The following is a 19,683-nucleotide window of genomic DNA, read 5'->3' on the forward strand; positions in this document are numbered from 1 at the left end:
GGGGGGGGGGCTGTGTTGAACAGCTGGCACAAACCATCGTTGTTTAACACAGTTTTACTATACCCAGAAGAGTCCAGCGTAAGGAGTGATGAGGAGCAGAGGGATGCTCTTCATCCTTCACTAGCTCTGCTTGTAGTCCAACGAAACAAACAGAAAAAACAAACAATTTGACCTTACACAGCCTGTAGGCCACCTTAGAGTTTTCTACACATCAGTACACTGTTTAAAATCCAAACCAGGCTTTCAAGAGTGCTCAAAAATATGTTAACTGGTGCAAAAAAAAAAAAAAGTTCAGTAGCTCAAAGGCTTAAAGTGGAGGTTCAACCAAGAAGAGGCAAAGCAGCATGACCGGAAATATTTCATTTTTTTTTTTTTTTTTTTTTTACAACATGTGTTCAACATGTGGATTTCTGTACAAAAACCAACTATTCTGTTCGTCCAACCACATGAAAGCATCAGTGCAGCAATTACATACATATCAACACGCTTCAGATGCAATAAGCAGTCGAATGCGCGGCGCTTCATATCTTCCGCTCCAATCGCATTTCTCCTTCCTGTCACTGGTTTTCTCATCCTGCTCGTTAATTACACCAAAGCGGAGTTGGTGGTGAGGATCAGAGGAGCAGAGCTTGTCTGAATTTAATCTCTGCCCCTGACTTCTTATGTTTCCCCGAGTCTCATTTTTCCATCACTTTCATCTCGGGGCTTGGTAAACCTCTTCTCCTGCCCCAAAATTCCCCTCTTACAAATATTTCTCAAGGAGGTGGTGCATTCTTTAAGTAACAAAATAAACCGGAGATTTTAACTGATGACAACATCTTTGCTTAGGCTTGATTTGTCCACGCAACTTACATCAGTGTTCTGCAAAGGAAAAAAAGATGCAAGTCACCTTCTTTTGTCTGGGTCAGGACAGGTGTCTGGGTCTCTTTTGTGTAGGACACAATTTCACGTGGTGGGAAGTCCACGAGTGTGACTTTGGCCATTCCCAGCTTTGGAGTCACACGCCTAAAAAAAAAAACACAGAACAGCTCAAACTTTGCACAACGTCAACAAGAAACAAATTATTTTAACAACTTTAACCAGTTTCAGGTTGTTTTTGTTTTTTTTGTAAAAACTCTCACCTTCAGATGGACTTCCTACGCTGATCAAACGTAAGTCAATTAGTCTTTTGTGGTGTGGTCAAGAGTTAAGATTGGAAATGTTTTGTAATGTTTTAGCTGACCTTTCGGACACGGTGACGTCGCTGTTATCCTGGTCTGAATTAACTAAACAATGACTCTGACAGACAAAAGTAATCATGCCATAGATTGAGAGAAGGGAAAATGACCAGGAAAGGAGAGAAGAGAGTGTCCAGTACCCCAGCTCAGAATCAGAGTGAAGTTGAAGAGTGGACGGGTCAGAGTCCCAATGCAGAGTCCTGATTAGTGTCACAGCAACAAGGCAGCATTAGTGACAAAGACACAAGCAAGTACAAATGAAGAGAGGAGATAATGTTAGGATTACGGCACACGACATGCTGAATCAATCTTAGCTCAAAACGATTACATTTAGATTCTTTACATTTAAATAAAACTTGAACCCGCCAGCGTCAGACCTTGAAACGACGCAATACATTCGCTTAAAATGCACGGTGACGAATATGCTCTGAGCGGGACCAGAGGGAGTAACACGCAGTCCACGGAGCTGATACAGCCCAAACTGTGTCACACCAAAGACCCTGAGTGCTGTGCAGCCACACAACCCTCAGGGAGAAAACATGACCTCCATGTGTGTAGGAAATGGCCATGCTGGTGAGGGAAATGAGTCAACACGTAGGGGGAACAGCTCACTCGGCCTGATGGGACGCTGGGGGAGCTTGAATTTCAGCCCAGGGAAGGAGCTCTAATTAGGGGTTAAGAAGTCCCCCAGGCGTCTCAGCAGCCCGCTGTTTTATTGTTAATTTGGGATCGTTCTAATTCAGTGGCACATAAATGAAATAAACATGCACTCGGTTGGCATAAATTTGTCATCGCTTGCAACAACTATTCTGAGTTGGACTGAGTTTAAGCTCAGCTGCGTGCTTTACAACAATCCATAACACTTGTGGCGCAGCAGAAAGCAGTGAAAGGCACATAAAAGCAAAACAGACAAACTTCTGGAGGCAATTTCAAAAAATAATATACGCCTCTTGATTTATTTGCAGCACAACACATGTGCAATTTAAATTATCACAATGTAAACTTGTCCTTCCTGATAAAAAAAAATCATTGTTACAACTATAATATATATATATATATATATATATATATTATAGTTGTAACAATGATTATTTTGGCATTTTCTTCAGGGATACCTGAATTGTCCCCACACTTGTAAACAGCTCTGTACTGTGGTTCAGACATTTGCTGAAGTGTGTGTGTGTGTGTGTGTGTGTGTGTGTGTGTGTGTGAGTGTACCTGGGTCCCGCAGCTCCATCAGAGTCCTGGCTTCCTGCTTCACTTGGCGTCCCCGCCGATTTGGCAGTAGGAGATGTCGGAGGAGGGACTGCATTAGGGACAGAGACAATACAGTGGAAATTGTTACGCTAAGCTGTTCGCAGCACGCCACAAGAAATGTTTCAACGTTCAGTTGTTCTAGTTGGTAGAAAGTAATCAAATCTTGCAAGTAAATCTCCCCACAGAAGCAATGCTAGGCGTGAATGTTGTGATGTGTTTGAAGCCCTGACTTTAGTAGCAAAGCAGATGAAATACACAAGCTGGAACTACAACAACAAACAGGTTTTGGATTACCAAAAAACAAAATGTCTTCTGAAGTTAAAAGCTTTCGACAAGTTCAAGAAACATACACATAACCAAATATATCAAAGTTTATTTTTTAACAAAATACCAACATGATTTCTGATTTATGTGTGCTTCAGGGCTGCTGGCGCCTCTTGCCACAGATTTTTGTGGAGCTCTTCTGCCACCTGCTGGTAGTGTCGGAGCAGTGCTCTGGAAACTTGTACACAGCTTTACTTCAGAAAGATTTCTTTATCCCTGCGTCTTTCTTAAACCAAAAACTTTTTTTATAAACTCTACTTTACGAGAGAATTGTGTTTAACAATTTCTAAAAAAAACCTTCTTGGCAGTAAATGAGGGACATATTATCTGCCCTTTTTATTCTTTCACCGTTTACTTTTAATTAAAGACTGTTAAACATTTTTTTTATGTCAGCCTGTTTGAAGCCCAGAATCCATTAAAAATAGGCGTTTTCATCAAGGTCTTAGTAACCCTAAAGAGAAGTCAATTATATTAATAAAGACATTTCAGAGTTAAGTTGATGTTAGGGCATTTAAAGGTTTAAATCATGTGTAAAGGACTCTTTTGGACGGTTAGTATGAATGTAAACACCCTGAGACCTGAGTCACAATACAAATAAATACATAACCATCAATGCAGTGACTGAAATGTGAGCTAAAACAGCAAACAGAAATAAACTCAAACCATCTTGTTGCCAGATTGGTAGAGAAGGGAATAAAGGGATTCATTTAGACCTCCACATGTTTATCTAACTATCAAGAATTTCAACGCAAGCATCACAGGAGCAACATCTGGACTCCCCATCCACAGGTAATATCAAACGTACCAGCTGGGACATCTGTGATTATGCCCACACTCTGCAAAAGAGCCTCGGCTTCCCGTCGTTTTTTCTCCAGGTCGGAGTCATCCTGCTGCAGCGCGGCTTCTTTCAGCTGCAGGTCCGCCTGCAAACACAGGATGAAAGAAAGCGACAGGCATCAACTTTAAACTCAAAATGCACAGATGTACACTTGTCTCCTCTGATAGAGCTGTATTAGCTCAAATAAATTATAAACTACGTCATCCAAACTAACCTGCAGGAATTAAACTTCATGAAAGAACCTTACAGATGTCACAGATGGCAAATATTAACAGGACTGATCTTAACATCAGCCACACCAACGAGTCTTATGGAAAACTTACAGAAAAAAATCAATTTTAAAGCCTCTGAACTGCATTTTATAGGCAAAAGCTAATTTTTGCTAACTTTTCACACCACTAGGACAGCAACAAGTCACCACATTTTGAGAAGGGAAAAAAGAAAATACTGTCAGCGATTAAAACAATTTACAATCACTGAGATATTAGTCTAAAACATAACGTTTCACTCATTTAGATTTAGTATCAAAAACAACGTACCTTCTTGCGCTCCTCCTCCTTCCTCTTTTTCTCCTCTCTGATTTGGGCCAAGCGTTGCTTCTTCCTTTCCAGCTCTGCTTTCAGCTCACTTTTGTCAGACATGATGCCACAGCTGTGTATGAACCACACACACATTCGTTTAGCTCCATTTCGAATCAGTTTGGAAAAAATATGTATTTCAGCTAAAAGAAGTGTCTTCTTACAAGACAAACCCTTCTGTCAACTGAGAAGAGGGTGTGTTGTAATCAAACACACCCTATTTGTACAATGATACTATTTATCCTAAAGACAGCAATCCTAAAGTTGCTGTCTTTATGATATTTTCTTAAATAAACATACATCTCTTTTTAAAAGACTGCCAACAGCAATGCGCCTTCTGATCCAATTTAGGTTGGTTCCTAAGATTAGGAGGCTTTTTTATTCTTAAATTAGTCATTTAAATGTAAGGAAGCCAAAACAACAACGATAATATTAATGATAATAATCAGCAGCATCATCATGTGCAAAGACTGGACTGACAGTGGGGGAAACTTTTAAACTTTCATTCAAAACTACTTAAAATGATTACACTTCCTAAAAGTGATGGATGGCCAAAACCTTTCATTGACAAAAAAGGGGAAAAAATATGACTTCTTAGTACCTTGATGTGCTCACGCATTTATAGTACAGTAATATTACAGTAAACAAATTTATAAAAACTCTGCTGTGATGCTGTAGGATCAACTTTTGTCAGGTCTCGGTGTTTTCTAGGTGCTGTCCAGTGAAGCTAGCAGCAGAGCCCCACCCTACAGCTGCTACAACCCGTCCAGTTCCTTTATATGAGGGTTTCTTTGTTTTAGGAACCTGTCTTCAATTATTTCACACATAGGCATTCAAACTTTAACTACCTAGGAACTATTATCCAACATAAACATGATGCAATGAAAAGAAAGCAACGCATCGGCCTCTGATGCTACTGCTAACATTAGCCTTCCTTGTTAACCATGATTAGCCACGTAGCTAAATTAGCTTAACTTTCTATTCACGAAATCTTTTGTAGCAAGAGTTGCAATGTCATGTATGACTTAATGTAATGCGTTGGTGATATTACGCCTATGTTATGCCACAGAAAGTAAGATATTTCAGCTTACTTCCCATAGCTTGAGAGGCTAGGTTTAGTTAGCAGCTACTAGTTAACCGGTTGAAACGCTGTCATTCGGTTTTAACTCTGTTGAAAAGCCAAATTAAAAAGCCATTTCAGCTGCAAACAGTGATGAATAAATATACCATGTTAGCTGAGTAACGCTACAGCCATATTAATACAAAAAAACTCAGAAAACAAACCTTGTAGCAGGTGTTTGAGCACCGAAATCAACACAAAACAGTGACTGCCAACCCAACTACGGGTGCTGAGAGGAGCCAAAAAGCGTCATTAAACTTTGACGGGGCTGTGCGAACGGAAGAAAGAAAGCCATCTTTCTGGGTATTTAAAACAAAATAAGTATATCCCCTTTCTGATCATATACATTAATATTACAAGGCAGCACGCAACTTTAATAACAATATAAAATTTATTACAAAATGTGTGTGAAAACAGCACAAAATATATAAAATACTGAATGAGAAAATAGAAAAACGGTTATTACAATGTATGTCAACAAAGCCTGTTCTAATATTGATGTCTGTATGCTGTAATCATTATTTTAACAAACATGAAACAATAAATGCTGAAAAACAATAAGCTAAGAAAAGTTTCAGACATATAGGCAATAATGACATTAATAGATTCTTTTTTTCCTTTTTCCTTTCCATGACCAGTGTATGTTGCTTTATCATAAATTCATCATCATTCTGAGAATGCACTGTATGTAAAGTACTGCGTAAAAGTGTTAAATCACCCCTAATTTCTTTAGATTTTGCTTCCAAAGAGCCAGACTTTCTTGAAATATGTTAAAGTGGCCTGATCAGTAGTTCTCCAGGCTTTCTGAAATGTCTTTTTAAAGCTTTATTGTTAATATTTTGGCTGTTTTCCCCCACTCATTTACTGCCTGATCCTCATCCCATCCTTCAGCTGACCTTCAGTGTGTTATGTTCTCAGCTACTAACTCTTTGAAAATCACCTTGTTGTGGTTAAAACACTAGTTCATGTAACAAATCGTCGTATCTTCTGGTATTTTTGTTTGATTGAATTAAAAAGATGGGAACAAATTGCATTTTTACGACAGGTTGCTGGTAACAAAGTGATTAACAAATCCTGTTTAAAATGGTTTCTTTGCTTCGTTATACGTGTTGACACAACAACGATTCACCCGTGGAGTTGAAAGACATTTTTTACCTGAACAAGAGGTTTTCAAAAAAAAAAGATAAACTTCTTGAAACGGTCGTGCATTAAACTGAAAAGAAGCCTTTTTTTTAAATCCATCTAAGAGCTCCCTCATGGTTGGGTTCAGAGCTCTGAGCTCAACATCACTGAAGCGATGTGGGATCATGGTGGCAGATAAGGGTTAGTTTAGGAAATGACAAGAAATCTTTAATAAATAAAAAGAAATGAGGGGTGTGTCAACATTTTGCTCCTTTTTATTCATCTTAGTTTGACTTTTTTTTTTTATCATTAGCGCTTTAAATCAGTCAGCCTGGTTGTCCAGTTTATTACTTCTCTTCCTGACATCTCCGCCGCTCTCAGCACTGACGCCATCACTCAGTTCGGACAGGGCCGGACCAGCTTTGGCGCTGTCCTCACCTCCACTGTTGGTATGCAGCGAATGCGTCATCTGCTCACCGGGGCGTTTCCAAGCCGGTCGAGTGGCGATCCAAAGGATGAGTGCTCCAAAAATCACCAGGAGGAGTCCCAGAACGTTCACAAAAACTGCCTCTGGCGGAGAGTCCTTGTACTTCGGGTTACTCCTTTGTTGGAGACGAGAGAAGTTATTCCCGCAGTGACACAATGTTTTGTTTGATTCTTTTTTTAAACTGAGCTTTTGCCTTTTGTATTTCATACTTACAGGCTAAAGATCAGTTTCTCCGTGATGCCCATGAGTGCCACGGCTATGATGCTGGCAAAGAGTAAAAGGCCACTGTACACGTGGATGGGCATACACGCTGCCCTCCAGGCCACAGGTGCAACAGGTATCAGGTACACGCCAACTCCAAGAACAATCTGCTCATTGAGGGATAGGGAGCAAAAGACAAAAAAAAAAAGCTTGGATACTTTACTGTTATTCACCATGACTCAGTGCTTTCTAAACAACCAGAAAAGGTGGACAATTTTTCAGCATAACCTGAAAAATAAACTCAGGAGAAGATCTTAAAGTCTTGCTTCATGGTTAATTATTCCAAACAAATGCCGCCAAAGCGGGTGTTTACCTGTAGGCCGTACAGAATGACTGCCATAAGGCCCAGCCAGCTGTGCAGACTGTACATGTTGGGAATTTTGGCCGTGTTGTGGAAGTCAAAAGCTGCCACCACGGCGATGACAGCGAAGGTGAAGGCCGCCACGTGCAGGCCTGCGTGGATGAACTTCATCATCAGTTTGCTGCACTGCCACGTCCAGGGAAGCCTGTAGACGATTATGGCTGCAAGAGAGGAGCGGACACATTTATTTATTTATTTTACATTTTCACTACTCAGACAATTATTTGCCATCACTCCAAGTCACATGTCTGCACTCGGCAGATTCAGCTGAGTGCTTTGTTTACATTAGGTGTGGACCCACATTTCAAAACTGCATTTGGGATATCCAGAAAAACTGCTGGAGTAAACGCTTACAAAGCGCACCATTTGCCATAGTTCAGGATGACTTCTTTTATGCTTGATTTCATACTTTGTAACAAGTACTTTAACAAAAAACAACTAACAAACAAACAAAAAAAAAACATTCCTCTGAAAAGCTTTTTAGTGGACTAAAAACAAGCAAATATCCAATCAAAGTGGCTGCTTGGAAGCAAAACATAAAGGACAGCTCATCACTCTGGTTTAAGTAAGTTTGCACTTATGCAACTCCACAGCCCCCTCCCCCAAGATTCTTAGTCTTATTTAACTTTTTGGAACAATTTCCTCATTTGTTTACATTATTTAGACTGCTTCTATTTTTCTTTTGCAAATATTCCTCCACTCCTAACTTTCTTAAAATGCGTCATCCTACCTATCCCCTGCAGGAAAACAAATCCTGTGACAGCCAGCACCGGGTGCCAGTTGAACTCAGCCGGACCTCCATCCCAGGCCAGACCCTCCCTGAAGTGGAGAACCCATCTCAGCACGAAGACGATGGCGACGAAGCCCGCAGCCCCGGCAGCAGACAGAGCCAGCAGGAAGTGTTTCAGATTCTCCATCTGCGTTGCAAGAGGCGACGAGCAGCACTGAGCTGTTTTCTCACAACCCCTGAAAAAAAAAAAAACTTCAGGAGCCTGCTGAGGAGGACGGAGCGCCGGTCACGTGACCAGCCACTACGCAGGAGGAGCGGCGTTTTGTAAGTGGCCGGGGTTGCCAGATAAAAAATGGCGAAATCTCGCACTGACGCTTTAAAACTCGTTTTTTGCACCCAAGCTATTGTATGTGCGGAATGAGGGTGCGCTTTATCGTTTATTGGTAGCACTATCGGGGTAAAAACAGATTGTTGTTGTTTTTCGATGCACAAAAGTGCCAAAACTATCGTATATTTGGGCTTTTAAAACTATCGCATAACTACAAATAGTTATCGTATACCTGGCAACACACGCAGTTAAGAGTAGTGGGTGAAATATGCAGAAAAAAACAACACATTTATCTTTGTGCTGTGTCATCCCCTGACTTCACTTGTAATGGCAGCCGCAGTTAAAGCCTCAGCTGAATCAGACTGGAGTGTGATCATGTTTAAACTGGGTCATTAGTTTGTGGTATGACGCGCTCCTGTTTTGTGCCTCCGTGTTGTTTAATGTGCCTCCACTGAAGTTTAAGTCGCTGGACAATGGTCACTGAATCTGTCAGGAAAGACAAAGGTGCCCAAGTTCTAGGACTTGCACAACCCCAGTTCAGAAAAAAGATGGAAAATGTGAATGTGACGACAGCGACACTTCAAATAGGTTTGTGCAGGCTCTTCTTTACACAACAGTCTGAAAAAAACATGTAGGAACTGAGGTAATGTCCCATTCTTCTCCAGTCAGTCTTCTGTCCTGGATTTGTTTTATTTCATGTTGAATGTTTTCAGTTGGTGAGAGGTCTGGACTGCAATCAGGCCGGTTCATCACCCGGATTCCTCTGCTACAGTGGTGTCCGATCCTGGTCCTGGAGGGCCACTATCCTGCAGGTTTTAGATGTTTCTCTGCTCTTCAGCAGGTCTTCAAGTTCTCCAGAAGCCTGTTAATCACTCAGTCATTCAAATCAGGCGTGTCAAAGCAGAGAAACACCTAAAACCTGCAGGATAGTGGTCCTCCAGGACCAGGGTTGGACACCACTGCTCTACTATGAAGCCATGCAGATGTTCAACCCCTGCTGTAGTCACTCATGGTACGGGGAAAAATAATCTCATTGGTTGTGACAGAAAGAGAAGAACGCTGGAGAGCAACCTGGAAAAATAGAACTTTTTAATTGAGGAGAAGCAATAAAAATGTCCAGAGGTTTGACATTTACATAGTTTAGGAGTTTACAAAATTATAAACAAGAAAAAGATACACTGATCCAAATGTTAAAAAAAAACTTCTTGAAAATCACCAGCTGAGGTGGTTCAGCCATCTTGGAAGGATGCTCCCATGATAGGAGACTCTGGGGAAGACCCAGGACACGCTGGAGACATGCGGTATGTCCCTCGGCTGGCCTTGGAAGAGCTGGAAGAGGTGTCTCGAGCTGCTGCCCCTGCGACCCGACTCGGAAACAAGCGGCAGATAATAAATGGACGGACGCATAGAGAAAAGGAGCACCACGGAATCTTCAAGGTTCTCCTGATGTTTTCAATCAGCTCTCAGTCTCTTCAGAGGCAGTTATTTCCTGGTGGTACCGAGCTTGTAAACATGGCAGCAGAAGCTGGTGTTTCTTTGTTCAATGTGAACTATTGTATCTTTGTCAAAGCACAACACGTGTGGATAAGTCTGGAAGAGAGGACAAACAAACTCGTTCAGTAATACAGAGCACTTAGGTTCTTTTTACATATTTTAAAGTCCCTCACCTCATCCCAGGGTTCAACCAGATCAATCTTTCTCTGTAATGTCCCCGTTTGGTTGTCATGCAGTCGGATGTGAGCTCTCGCTTCTTCTTCTTCCCCGTTAGTCACCACTGCGGCCAGAAGATCAAGCTCGTCCTCACACTCCACCAATCGGAACGTCTGCGTTATCAAACAACGGTTTTCAGTGCTGCGGCTACAACAGATTAGGTGGGCAGGCTCTGCAAGTTCTTACTTTCAAAGATTTTTCATCACCAAGCAGCTTCACAGCTGCAAACCTCTCGTTCTGTCCCACCTCCCAGCGCCGAATCCTTCATATAACCTTCTATAATTAAATACTTGGAGCTACATTAGTGCTCTGACGTCAAAGTTCAAAATGGCTTCAGAAGATTTGTTATCACAGGCGAAGTGAAACAGCTTCACAGACTGAGCCTCTTATATGTTTAACTTTCTCTTTTCTTTATACGTGTTGGTGTGGAGTACGTTTTCATGAAATTTAGCTGATTTTAAGACTAAAGTTACGACCGAGGCCATTTTAACAGCCTCGGAGCTTTTCTTTTGTAGTCACATCACAAAGATTTGTAACATTTAGCATCTTTCACTGATAGATAAGGGTGAAGGCAACTCAAATTAGGTTTTTCTTTGGTTCAACCAACTGGGTGAAGTTGGGGTGTGTTTTTAATTAAAATAAATGCTTCAGTTAATTACTTGCTAGTTATTTTTGAAAGGGTCTGCCCTTTTTCATAGGAAAATCAGAACAGCGCTGTGTTTGTGCAGTTAATCAAACAAAAGAATAACCAGATCTAATTACACAACTTAGCTCCAGATATTTTACTAAACTAGTGTTACTTCTCGGCTTGCTGAGGAATCTGTTTAGCCCAAAGTGTGGTCACATAAGCAGCAGATATAAAAAAAGTCAACACGTTGGTACCTCTTGACTTGAGTCGTCATCCAGCTGATGAAATCTCCTCCTCACTGTACGTCCTGATGATGTGACCGTGACTCCAGAGGAAGGCTAACAAAACATCAAAAGCAGCAACATTCGATTACCCAGGTGTAAAATGAAAAATAACACATTAACAGCCCGTTTCATGTAGTCGGTTAAAAATATCAAACGTTACACTGGTGTTGTTTCGATGGATCAGCAGAGAGAAATCCTCGACGATCGTCGAAGGCAGAGGGCTGTTTACTTCCCCCAGGATTTTTAGGACACTTCAATTAAAAAAAGAAAATAGTAAAATATAATTATGCAGTATGTATCAGTGACAAAGAATGGTAATTGGAGCACTCACTTCATAGTGGTGGGTCCAATATGGATGATCCTCCTCGAGTCGGCCGGGTGGAAGAAGATCGCGTCGCTCTCGAGACAGCAGCAGTTCATGTTCTGTATGCCGTTCGTCGCCTAATTTTCACAAACGTATACATTTATAGACAGACAATGTAACGTTTGGATTCAAGTGATGAGCTAAAAGCTAGTCCGAGTGGAGCCAAAGTCAAAGTGGAACTGCCATCATCTTATAAATTTCATGGCCGTTCATGCACACCGTTTTATTTTATTTTACAAACCTTTACATCTCCATCAGTTCTGCATTAAATAGGTATTGCAGCAGAAATATTTAGGGCTGGGAATCTTTAGGCACATCACAATCTGATCAGAATTATAGGGCTGCAATGATAAAACGATTACTGATGTATTCTGATTATCTTGGACCCTGCATGCTAGTTCTAAATTATTAGAAGTCTACCAAAAAATAATCATAATTAGTGATATTCTTTATTATTTATATTCAGTACAAAATATGACCATGTGCTCCAATTCATACTATGAAGTCACTGATGTTATATTGTGAAATTAAGAAGGTTTCCAATAAATACCAGAGTGCTGTCCTTGAGTGAACAGATGTGGTGAGTCCCCCTCTGATTTTTTTGTGGAGGAGTGTAAATGAAGTGCCAAGGGTAGCCGCCAATCTGGACCCCGTTATTAGAGCTGGCCTCAAAAAGAACGGGGAGAGAATCTGCAACACAAGAGGAAATAACACAAAGAGAACAGAGTGTCAGGGTAACTTTGAGAATACGTTCAAAGCTGTTTCCATGGTTTATTCTAAATTACCGACCTTGTTCATGTGTTTAATAAATCAAAAACAAGTAACTTATTCTCTTAAAATGATGCAATGCTGTATGTTGCATCAAGCCAAAGTAGATAATTAAAAATCTGAACACAAAAGTACTTCTAGTCTTAAAGTGACTCACCTGTGATCTGAATATTAACCGGGATGCCAAATGGAAAATCTCCAACTTTTTTGCCTCCAAGAAGTGAACTCTGCTTTCCCAGAGTTAATGTTTCAGTTAGGTACTGAAAAGAAAAGATTAATCTTATAAAATAAAATTAAATTTAAACACGGTGACCCAAAAGGAAAACTCTGTGATTTTGAAAGCAAAGTATTTTTTAATGAAGTTTCAAAAACAAAAGAGGTGATAAATAAACACATACATACTCTTTGGACAATGTGCTCAAAGCTGTAAAGTTTCACTTTCTTGTTGCTGTAGGACACTGCGAGGACCCCCTGAGACATAACAACATCAGTAATGCCACTTCCAAAGCCCTGAAAGAAAACCATTTACACTTTAACAACATTCAAGTCTCAGAGGCTAAATTAAAAGACTAAAAAAAAAGTTGGCCCACCTTTTTGTTGATCTCCAAAATGCCCACAATTTGTAAAGGGAAGACATGAAAAACAGCCAGGTACATGAAAGTATTGTGGGCAACACCTGCCTATAAAAGAAAATAAAAAAAAATAAGTTGAACTCATTCAACCTTTCATTACATCACAAAACATCTTGTAGCAGTTAGTTAAATAATATTATTTTTGTTTAATGGCATAATTTTAACAAATCTACATCCTAAAATGTTAGAATATATCTTTTTTTCCTGATCATCCTACTAATATATATTTGTTAAGTACAGCTGATAGACAAAAACGATCATGTATTCACCAAAATATCATAAATTCTGAATTAAGCCATAAACATTTTTCTTCTTCTTCTTGAAGTGTGGATAATTAGCTGAAATGTCCACAAAATGGAAATTTAACAGTAACAGAGGCCCAGACCCTTAACTTGTAAAAGTTCAATTCAATAATTTCAAGAAGAAAATTCATAAAGTCCCAAGAACCGATTACAGATTAACATTTTTATAAAGAATAAAAAAAGCTAAATCACAAACTGTATGACTATGCTTACTACACTATAGGGAATATAGTGCGTTATTACCTGTCTTGCTAAAGGTGTCTCTTTGTTTTGAATAGTTTTTACATAAAATGTTTCTTGAGACGCATTCCAGCCGAGATATCTACAAAACAAAAAGAATCCTGTGAGGCTTCGAACGTTAAAATAAAGAACTAAACACGTATGAAACGGGTTAGAGCCGCTCAAGATACTTGAAGTTGAAGTTTGGAGAGAGGTAAACACTTTGCAGCTCTTTTCCCGTTTCGGCGGAAAAGCGTCGGAGCCAGTTATTGGCCGTCAGCGCCAAGAGGCTGGGGCTGTGATCCGAGGGGGAGGGCAACGTTTGCTCCTGGAAAACAAGCAAACACGTAATCAGCCGTCAGTCTGCAGTGGATTGTTAAAATGTGTTAACAGGAGGTAGCTCCTCGGCAGAAACCTTGTAAGAAACAAATAAATAAAAACAGTTTGTTTTTTTTACGCACAAGTGGGCTCTGACATAGCAGGGCGTCTTTAATTTTCTCCTGTTTGGACCTCTTAGGCAATCTGTACAGGCTTTGAGGCTCAGCGTGAACACTGAAAAACACAAAGTTTATTTAGTTTTAAGACAAGTTCGGCTACAAGTCTTCTCCTGCATCATATAAACAATATGCGACGTATTGATGTTTCCAAACAGAGCCTGATGTGTTTAAACGTCTTTTACTTATGAATGGATGCAGATTTAAGACCAATGTGGACGTGCATGAAGCAGGGCTGCACGATATTAGAAAAAAAACTGCTTTGTGTGTCATTATTGTTTAATTTTACAATGATGATATCAGTCGGTCATCACCAAGTCATATTTAGGCAGTCCTTTGCGACATCAATACTGCAATGGCGGTAAGTTAGTGACATATTGAGTGCTACAGGGCTTAGGAGGTAAAGGTTCGCCCTGTAACCGGAGGGTTGCCGGCTCAAACCCCCATCCGTCTCAGTCGTTGTGACCATGGTGGTGGTGGTGAGAGGGCTCAGTGGTGCCGGTGTGATGGCAGCCTCACTTCTGTCAGTTTGCTCCAGGCTACAATGTAGCTCACCACCATCAGTGTGTGGATGAATCGGTGACTGACTGAATAGCTTAAAATAATCAAGTCCACACAGATGAAATAAATGAAGTGAAATACCCATACTCACCAGCTGTAGCAGTTCTGGTAGTTTTCAAAGTAGATGTTCCCATTCTCATACATTATTGCTGATTTTGAGGTCTTGCTCCAAACTTTAATGAAACTCCTACTTTCCTAAAGCGGGACAGTAACCATGCATGTAGTGAAACATTTATGTTGAGAAAGAGTCAGGATTCTGGAGCATCGTTTGTTTTACCACCTGAAGGAGGACGCCTCTGAAGACCTTCAAACAGTGTCTGTATAAACTCCCAGCGTCTGGGATGCCCCTGCTCCTCAGGCTCAGCAGCTCCGCCGTGTTGACGGTGCTCTTCCTCCGGTGTGGCGCCATCAGCAGGCGGCGATTCGTCCTACAGGCGGAGCTAGTCCCGCAGCGTGACGAACCGCAACCACAACAGACCCAAACGACGCACAGGTAAGGACCGCGGAGTCCTCCAACCAAACGGAAATGTTGTAACTATTTGTTTGGGCAGCTCCGGTCCGCACCGTAACGGGTAGCATTAAGGAGTAGCTACGATAAAAGATGAAATAAAACTCTTAAACCACGAGTAATCCGACTAACATCATTACAAAAATGTGCACCTGTCGAGCCATGCGAGTGAAAAGAACAGAGCTGAGAAATTCGCCGTATTATTTCTAATCAAATCGTTTAACCCGTGACAATTATTACCAGTTTTCCGTTGACGTTGTGGAGTAAATTAGCATTTAGCTTTACCGTTCCATGGTTTACAACTGTCTTCTTCTACGGACGAATTAGGCGCACACTGCTCGCCTTGGAGCTCTGGCGCCACCCTTCGACGCCTGCTGTGCACTACACGATGGATTACCACGTTTAACCTACCTGGTTTTAAAAAGTAAAATAAATAAATAATATGGAACACATTTAAGCAGTACTGAGAAAAACATTCTGTATTAAAACACAATAACAAAGCATGAACCTTTTTCTTATTAAAATCTTGTCAAAAAAAGTCTTCTGGATTAAAAATTTGCAAACAGCAAGTAAAATTACAAACAAATACTTTGCTGATTTACTATTCATGGAGCACTGTAATAAAACATAACATTTAGTTACAAAAACATTACCGTATTGCTTTTATTTGTGGTCATCTTTGTCTTGTTATACTTTATATGCTCCCTTTTGTTTTGCTTTTTTTTTTTTACATTTTTGACTATTTTTACAGCCAGAAACTGCTTCTAATGATTGTTTCTTTGGGTTTTAATAGCTTAGGCTTTTATAAACTTTTACTTACCTCAGCTGTGTTGATGTTGTATATAATAAATGAACTCTTGCTGTCTTTTTTTTTAACAGAATAAATGCATGAAAAGTGGAGCTTCTCTGCAGCCAAAATGGTTTCTGCCTTCTTTAAACTGTCCGTCAGATTTAAAAGCTCCGGTGTAAGACCTATGGGTCCACTGGGCTCCCGGATTCTTACCAGTGCTGATGACATCTTTAAGTTCAACATGTGGTTGGTGATATAATGTCGAGTTACATGTGTTAATGCTTTCTGGGGTTTAGATGCATCAATAAATGTTTAATAAATAAGCATACAGAACAGATAATGAGTGTTGCTGTAGCTGAAAGTATGCATTAATGGCTTATGCTTTGTCTGTTAGGGATCATGTACAGTGGACAGAGGAGGACAATGAAAATGCACGGCAGAAAGCAGAAGAAAACTCCAGTTTAAGACTACCTTTAGAAGAACAAGGCATGGATGTGTTCCCCACAGAATACTTTAATTATTAGATTACATCCTACTGGGATCTTGTAAAAATAAAATGATAAAAACCCTTCCTGACTTCCCTTCATTCAGGTAAATTTGACACCGATGCCTGCCAGTATTGGGACAGGTTTTACGAGGTGCACCAGGACAAGTTCTTCAAAGATCGCAGGTGGCTGTTTTCGGACTTCCCAGAACTGTTTCCATCGCTCGCAGAAGAAAGGAGCTCAAACGCGTGCCGCGGCCGTCACCACCAGGCAGGAATCTCAATTCGCAGTAGGTCAACGGCGGACGCGGAGACGGGGCACCCTCAGCACAATGATCCCATTCAGCAGCGCAGAAAACCAGACGCGTTTAACGTTCAGGAGGCGGCACAGGAGCAGAATGAAGCCGCCACACAGACCCTGTCTTTCCCAGGACAACACGCATCGTTCAGGATCTTGGAGGTTTTAAAGAAAAATCCCATTTATTCATTTATTCTTTATATTCCTCACTTAGTTTTACATGTTCCAGTGCACAATAATCAACATTGTCATTTATTTACACTGAGAAAACTTTGCATTTTCTCTTCAGGTTGGATGTGGAGTGGGAAACAGTGTATTTCCTATTATTAATACCATCAAGTGAGTAATATTTTATAGATTCTAACATAATGAATTAGTCTGAAGATGTAGCACACCTGATTAGCCCTGCGTTACAATGAAGTTAGTAGTTTTGATAAAAATGGACAAAGCGACCGAGAGTTCCTCAGAGCTGCGGTGTTTGTTGATTTGATGATTGAAGGATTAAGCTGCTTGTTCTGTTCTTACAGAAAAACCGACTCGTTTTTATACTGTTGCGACTTTTCTCCTTGCGCCATTCAGCTGGTTAAGGTATGTACTGCATAAATGAATAAATAACATCTGTCTGTTAGCAAAATATCTCACAAACCACTGAATGGATGTCAATGAAGCTTGCAGAAAGTAATCATTTAAATTACACCTACAACTGGTTAACTTTTGGATTCAAACTGATTCAAGATGGCTGCCACAACCGACTGACCTTAAAAGACATAAAAATGTTTGTAACTCTAAAAATTTTACAGATATTGGCCTAAAATTTGCCGTGGTAGCAGCTGAGACTGATCCTCAACACATGGGGATGAACTTTGTCCGTTTCATGAAGCAGTGAATGAATTTTAAGTAAACTCGAAATGAAGGGGGAGGTCTTGAGGTGATTTCCAGAAATCAGATAAAAACTTTATTAGTTATTTGGGCTGTCATAGTGTTGTTGTCTTGTTTTCACAGTTTTTGTACACTCCAACCAGTAATAGTTGGGGTTGCAAGTCTTTGCCGATTTATTTTGCAGGTCAAAACCTGAAATGTTTGGGAACCACAACATGAAAGGGATTTATTTTGTATTATCTGTTGCTGATTGCGACAAGATGACATAACTTCAACAAGTCATGTCATTAATTGAAGCTAAAATATTAGATTGATTGGTTTAGATGTGTGTGTGTTTTTTTTTTAAAGAACGTAAAAGGTCAGACTGCAACTCGTCAAATTAAGCTGTAAATTTGTGAGGACTTTGTCTCCAAATATGACGCCCACATTAAGTGCAAAAATGAGACTGATTGCTAATATTTCTACAGAACAAAAGTTCATTATTACAAATCTTACAGGACTCGGTGACATCGTTAAGACTTGGCCTGCAAGCTGAAAAACGAAGAAGTGGTTATAAAGCAGAGATCTGAGTTTTCCTGGTAACTTTGTGTGACGGTGACACCTTTTAAGAATGTGGGCAAATTCATTTTTCCTGTTTTAGGAGCATCCAGATTACGACGACTCCGTGTGTCACGCCTTCATCCGGGACATCTGTGAGGAGGCGGCGCCGTTCCCCTTTCCTCCACAGAGCCTGGATGTCATCTTAGCAGTCTTCGTGCTCTCCTCCATCCACCCCCAGCGGTAGGCGAAGGGTGGCGCGAACAAAGTCGTTTATCTCCTCAACCCATCCTTCAGTTTCCCAAACCATTTTTTTTGCAAGAAACCGAATAGAAAATGAGTTCTCTGTTGTTCATTCAGTGCTTCCTGCTCGTGTAGTTGTTCCTGTTTGTAAGCGTTCAGCAGTATGGGATAATTAGTTTTCATTTCATTTTTCAGAATCCAGGGAGTTGTGAGGCGACTGTCTGCTTACCTGAAACAAGGAGGGATGTTCCTCTTCCGGGATTACGGGCGATATGACCTCTCCCAGCTCAGGTTTAAGAAGGGTGAGAGTGCACTCTAGCAAACCCCTTTTAATATCTTTGTTTTGTTTTTGGGCAATCAAACCCATGTTTAACATGTTAATCTAACTGGTTTTAATTTTTTTTTTTACAATCAGGACAGTGCTTATCAGAGAATTTCTACGCACGTGGAGATGGAACCTGTGCTTATTTTTTCACAAAAGGTACTGCTCTTAACGTGCTTCGAGTTTGCAAACCTAATAGAAGCAAACGCTCTGCTTTGGTGACTATTGTAAAGGGGTTTGTTAGATATTTTACTAACAGATGGACAAACACACAAAGGGACAAAAACATAATTGCATTATTATTTCCCTTTTGCTTTCAGTGGTGGGCAATGATTGTAGTGTTAGTGTTATTGTTTGCTTGTTTTTAATCTGTGGAGGCTAAACCTAGAATAAGAATAGCACTAGTTTGACTGTGTTTCCTTTATTTGAACTCTACAGATGAGGTTCAGGACTTGTTCACCAAAGCTGGACTGGAGGAAGTTCAGAATCTGGAGTACAGACGGCTACAAGTGAACCGAAGAAAGCGAGTTGCGATGCATCGAGTTTGGATGCAGAGCAAGTACAGGAAACCATATTCTCCGTCCTAACACCTCCCTGTGCACCCCTCAGAAACTGAACATGTGTATTTAATAAAACTGTGAACTGTGGTGCTGTATGGCCTCATATCAATATACTGGATGGATGGATGGATGGGTGGATCGGTATCATGACATCAAATAAACACATTCAATTTGTTAAAGATAGGTAAATGAAAGTAAATAGAAGCTCCAACTGTATTTACTAATTAAATTATACAAAGCTAAATCCAATTTAAAGGTACGTATGGTAAAACCATGAAGACTGGACCAAATAAAATAAATAAAGTCTCTCTCATATCGACGGTTAATGTGTCCTTAAATCCAACATTTGTAAGGAAAGTTTGTTTTACCACCTGCTGCAGTGATTGAAAACAAGGTCAAACGTTAAATCTTATCGGCCATGTTTGTTCACCTCCACAGACCATGTGAGCTGATCGTTTTGTTTACATCGAGCGCATG

The 19,683-nt window shown here is 40.4% G+C and overlaps 4 protein-coding genes across 6 annotated transcripts in view; 1 reads left to right on the top strand and 3 right to left on the bottom strand.

Annotated features, from left to right (window-relative positions):
• Positions 1-5,624, bottom strand: part of LOC108240747 (dynein, cytoplasmic 1, intermediate chain 2a-like) — an 18,492-nt gene extending 12,868 nt beyond the window's left edge. The window contains exons 1-5 of the mRNA XM_017424444.3: positions 5,499-5,624; positions 4,176-4,287; positions 3,604-3,721; positions 2,436-2,523; positions 890-1,005 (exon numbers count right to left, since the gene is read on the bottom strand). Coding sequence (XP_017279933.1) covers positions 890-1,005; positions 2,436-2,523; positions 3,604-3,721; positions 4,176-4,277 — 424 coding nt within the window. The 5' untranslated portion in view covers positions 4,278-4,287; positions 5,499-5,624. The remainder of the gene's footprint in view (positions 1-889; positions 1,006-2,435; positions 2,524-3,603; positions 3,722-4,175; positions 4,288-5,498) is intronic.
• Positions 5,625-6,692: 1,068 nt separating this feature from the next.
• On the bottom strand, positions 6,693-8,561 carry LOC108240734 (cytochrome b reductase 1). Its single transcript, XM_017424425.3, has 4 exons — positions 8,296-8,561; positions 7,518-7,726; positions 7,157-7,311; positions 6,693-7,058 (listed from the first exon to the last, which is right to left on the bottom strand). The coding sequence occupies exons 1-4, from the start codon at positions 8,480-8,482 to the stop codon at positions 6,779-6,781; spliced, it is 831 nt and encodes a 276-aa protein (XP_017279914.1). The 5' UTR covers positions 8,483-8,561; the 3' UTR covers positions 6,693-6,778.
• A 1,134-nt stretch (positions 8,562-9,695) lies between these two features.
• On the bottom strand, positions 9,696-17,449 carry dcaf17 (ddb1 and cul4 associated factor 17). Of its 3 annotated transcripts, XM_037975981.1 has the most exons (15): positions 17,415-17,449; positions 14,866-14,977; positions 14,677-14,780; positions 13,992-14,082; positions 13,722-13,858; positions 13,555-13,633; positions 12,968-13,057; positions 12,780-12,887; positions 12,535-12,637; positions 12,160-12,299; positions 11,577-11,686; positions 11,406-11,496; positions 11,216-11,299; positions 10,291-10,446; positions 9,696-10,213 (listed from the first exon to the last, which is right to left on the bottom strand). In XM_037975981.1, exons 1-15 carry the CDS (start codon positions 17,432-17,434, stop codon positions 10,106-10,108), a joined length of 1,533 nt encoding a protein of 510 aa, XP_037831909.1. In that variant the 5' UTR covers positions 17,435-17,449; the 3' UTR covers positions 9,696-10,105. The 3 variants fall into 3 exon arrangements, with proteins under 3 accessions (XP_037831909.1, XP_017279940.1, XP_017279942.1); XM_017424451.3 differs by lacking the exon at positions 17,415-17,449 and having other exon boundaries at positions 14,866-15,025; XM_017424453.3 differs by lacking the exon at positions 17,415-17,449 and having other exon boundaries at positions 14,677-14,772; positions 14,866-14,999.
• mettl8 (methyltransferase like 8) lies at positions 14,956-19,293 on the top strand. Its single transcript, XM_017424455.3, has 10 exons — positions 14,956-15,078; positions 15,973-16,129; positions 16,278-16,369; positions 16,475-16,827; positions 16,955-17,004; positions 17,193-17,253; positions 18,185-18,324; positions 18,520-18,626; positions 18,740-18,805; positions 19,085-19,293. Exons 2-10 carry the CDS (start codon positions 15,978-15,980, stop codon positions 19,231-19,233), a joined length of 1,170 nt encoding a protein of 389 aa, XP_017279944.1. The 5' UTR covers positions 14,956-15,078; positions 15,973-15,977; the 3' UTR covers positions 19,234-19,293.
• The last annotated feature ends 390 nt before the right edge of the window (positions 19,294-19,683 follow it).

Source organism: Kryptolebias marmoratus, linkage group LG6, assembly GCF_001649575.2.
Source record: "Kryptolebias marmoratus isolate JLee-2015 linkage group LG6, ASM164957v2, whole genome shotgun sequence".
Lineage (NCBI taxonomy): Eukaryota > Metazoa > Chordata > Actinopteri > Cyprinodontiformes > Rivulidae > Kryptolebias > Kryptolebias marmoratus.

Excerpts from the sequence above, each read along its gene's own strand:
- LOC108240734 (XM_017424425.3), bottom strand. The coding sequence starts at position 8,482 with ATGGAGAATCTGAAACACTTCCTGCTGGCTCTGTCTGCTGCCGGGGCT. Across the intron at positions 7,727-8,295 it reads TGTTTTCCTGCAGGGGATAG|CCATAATCGTCTACAGGCTT; the intron begins GTAGGATGACGC and ends CCTCTCTTGCAG. Across the intron at positions 7,312-7,517 it reads TCATTCTGTACGGCCTACAG|ATTGTTCTTGGAGTTGGCGT; the intron begins GTAAACACCCGC and ends CTCAATGAGCAG.
- mettl8 (XM_017424455.3), top strand. The coding sequence starts at position 15,978 with ATGCATGAAAAGTGGAGCTTCTCTGCAGCCAAAATGGTTTCTGCCTTC. Across the intron at positions 17,005-17,192 it reads CCTATTATTAATACCATCAA|AAAAACCGACTCGTTTTTAT; the intron begins GTGAGTAATATT and ends CTGTTCTTACAG. Across the intron at positions 18,806-19,084 it reads TGCTTATTTTTTCACAAAAG|ATGAGGTTCAGGACTTGTTC; the intron begins GTACTGCTCTTA and ends TGAACTCTACAG.
- dcaf17 (XM_037975981.1), bottom strand. The coding sequence starts at position 17,434 with ATGTCTTTTAAGGTCAGTCG. Across the intron at positions 13,634-13,721 it reads TCTCCAAACTTCAACTTCAA|ATATCTCGGCTGGAATGCGT; the intron begins GTATCTTGAGCG and ends TTTGTTTTGTAG. Across the intron at positions 10,447-11,215 it reads ATGACGACTCAAGTCAAGAG|ACGTTCCGATTGGTGGAGTG; the intron begins GTACCAACGTGT and ends TTGATAACGCAG.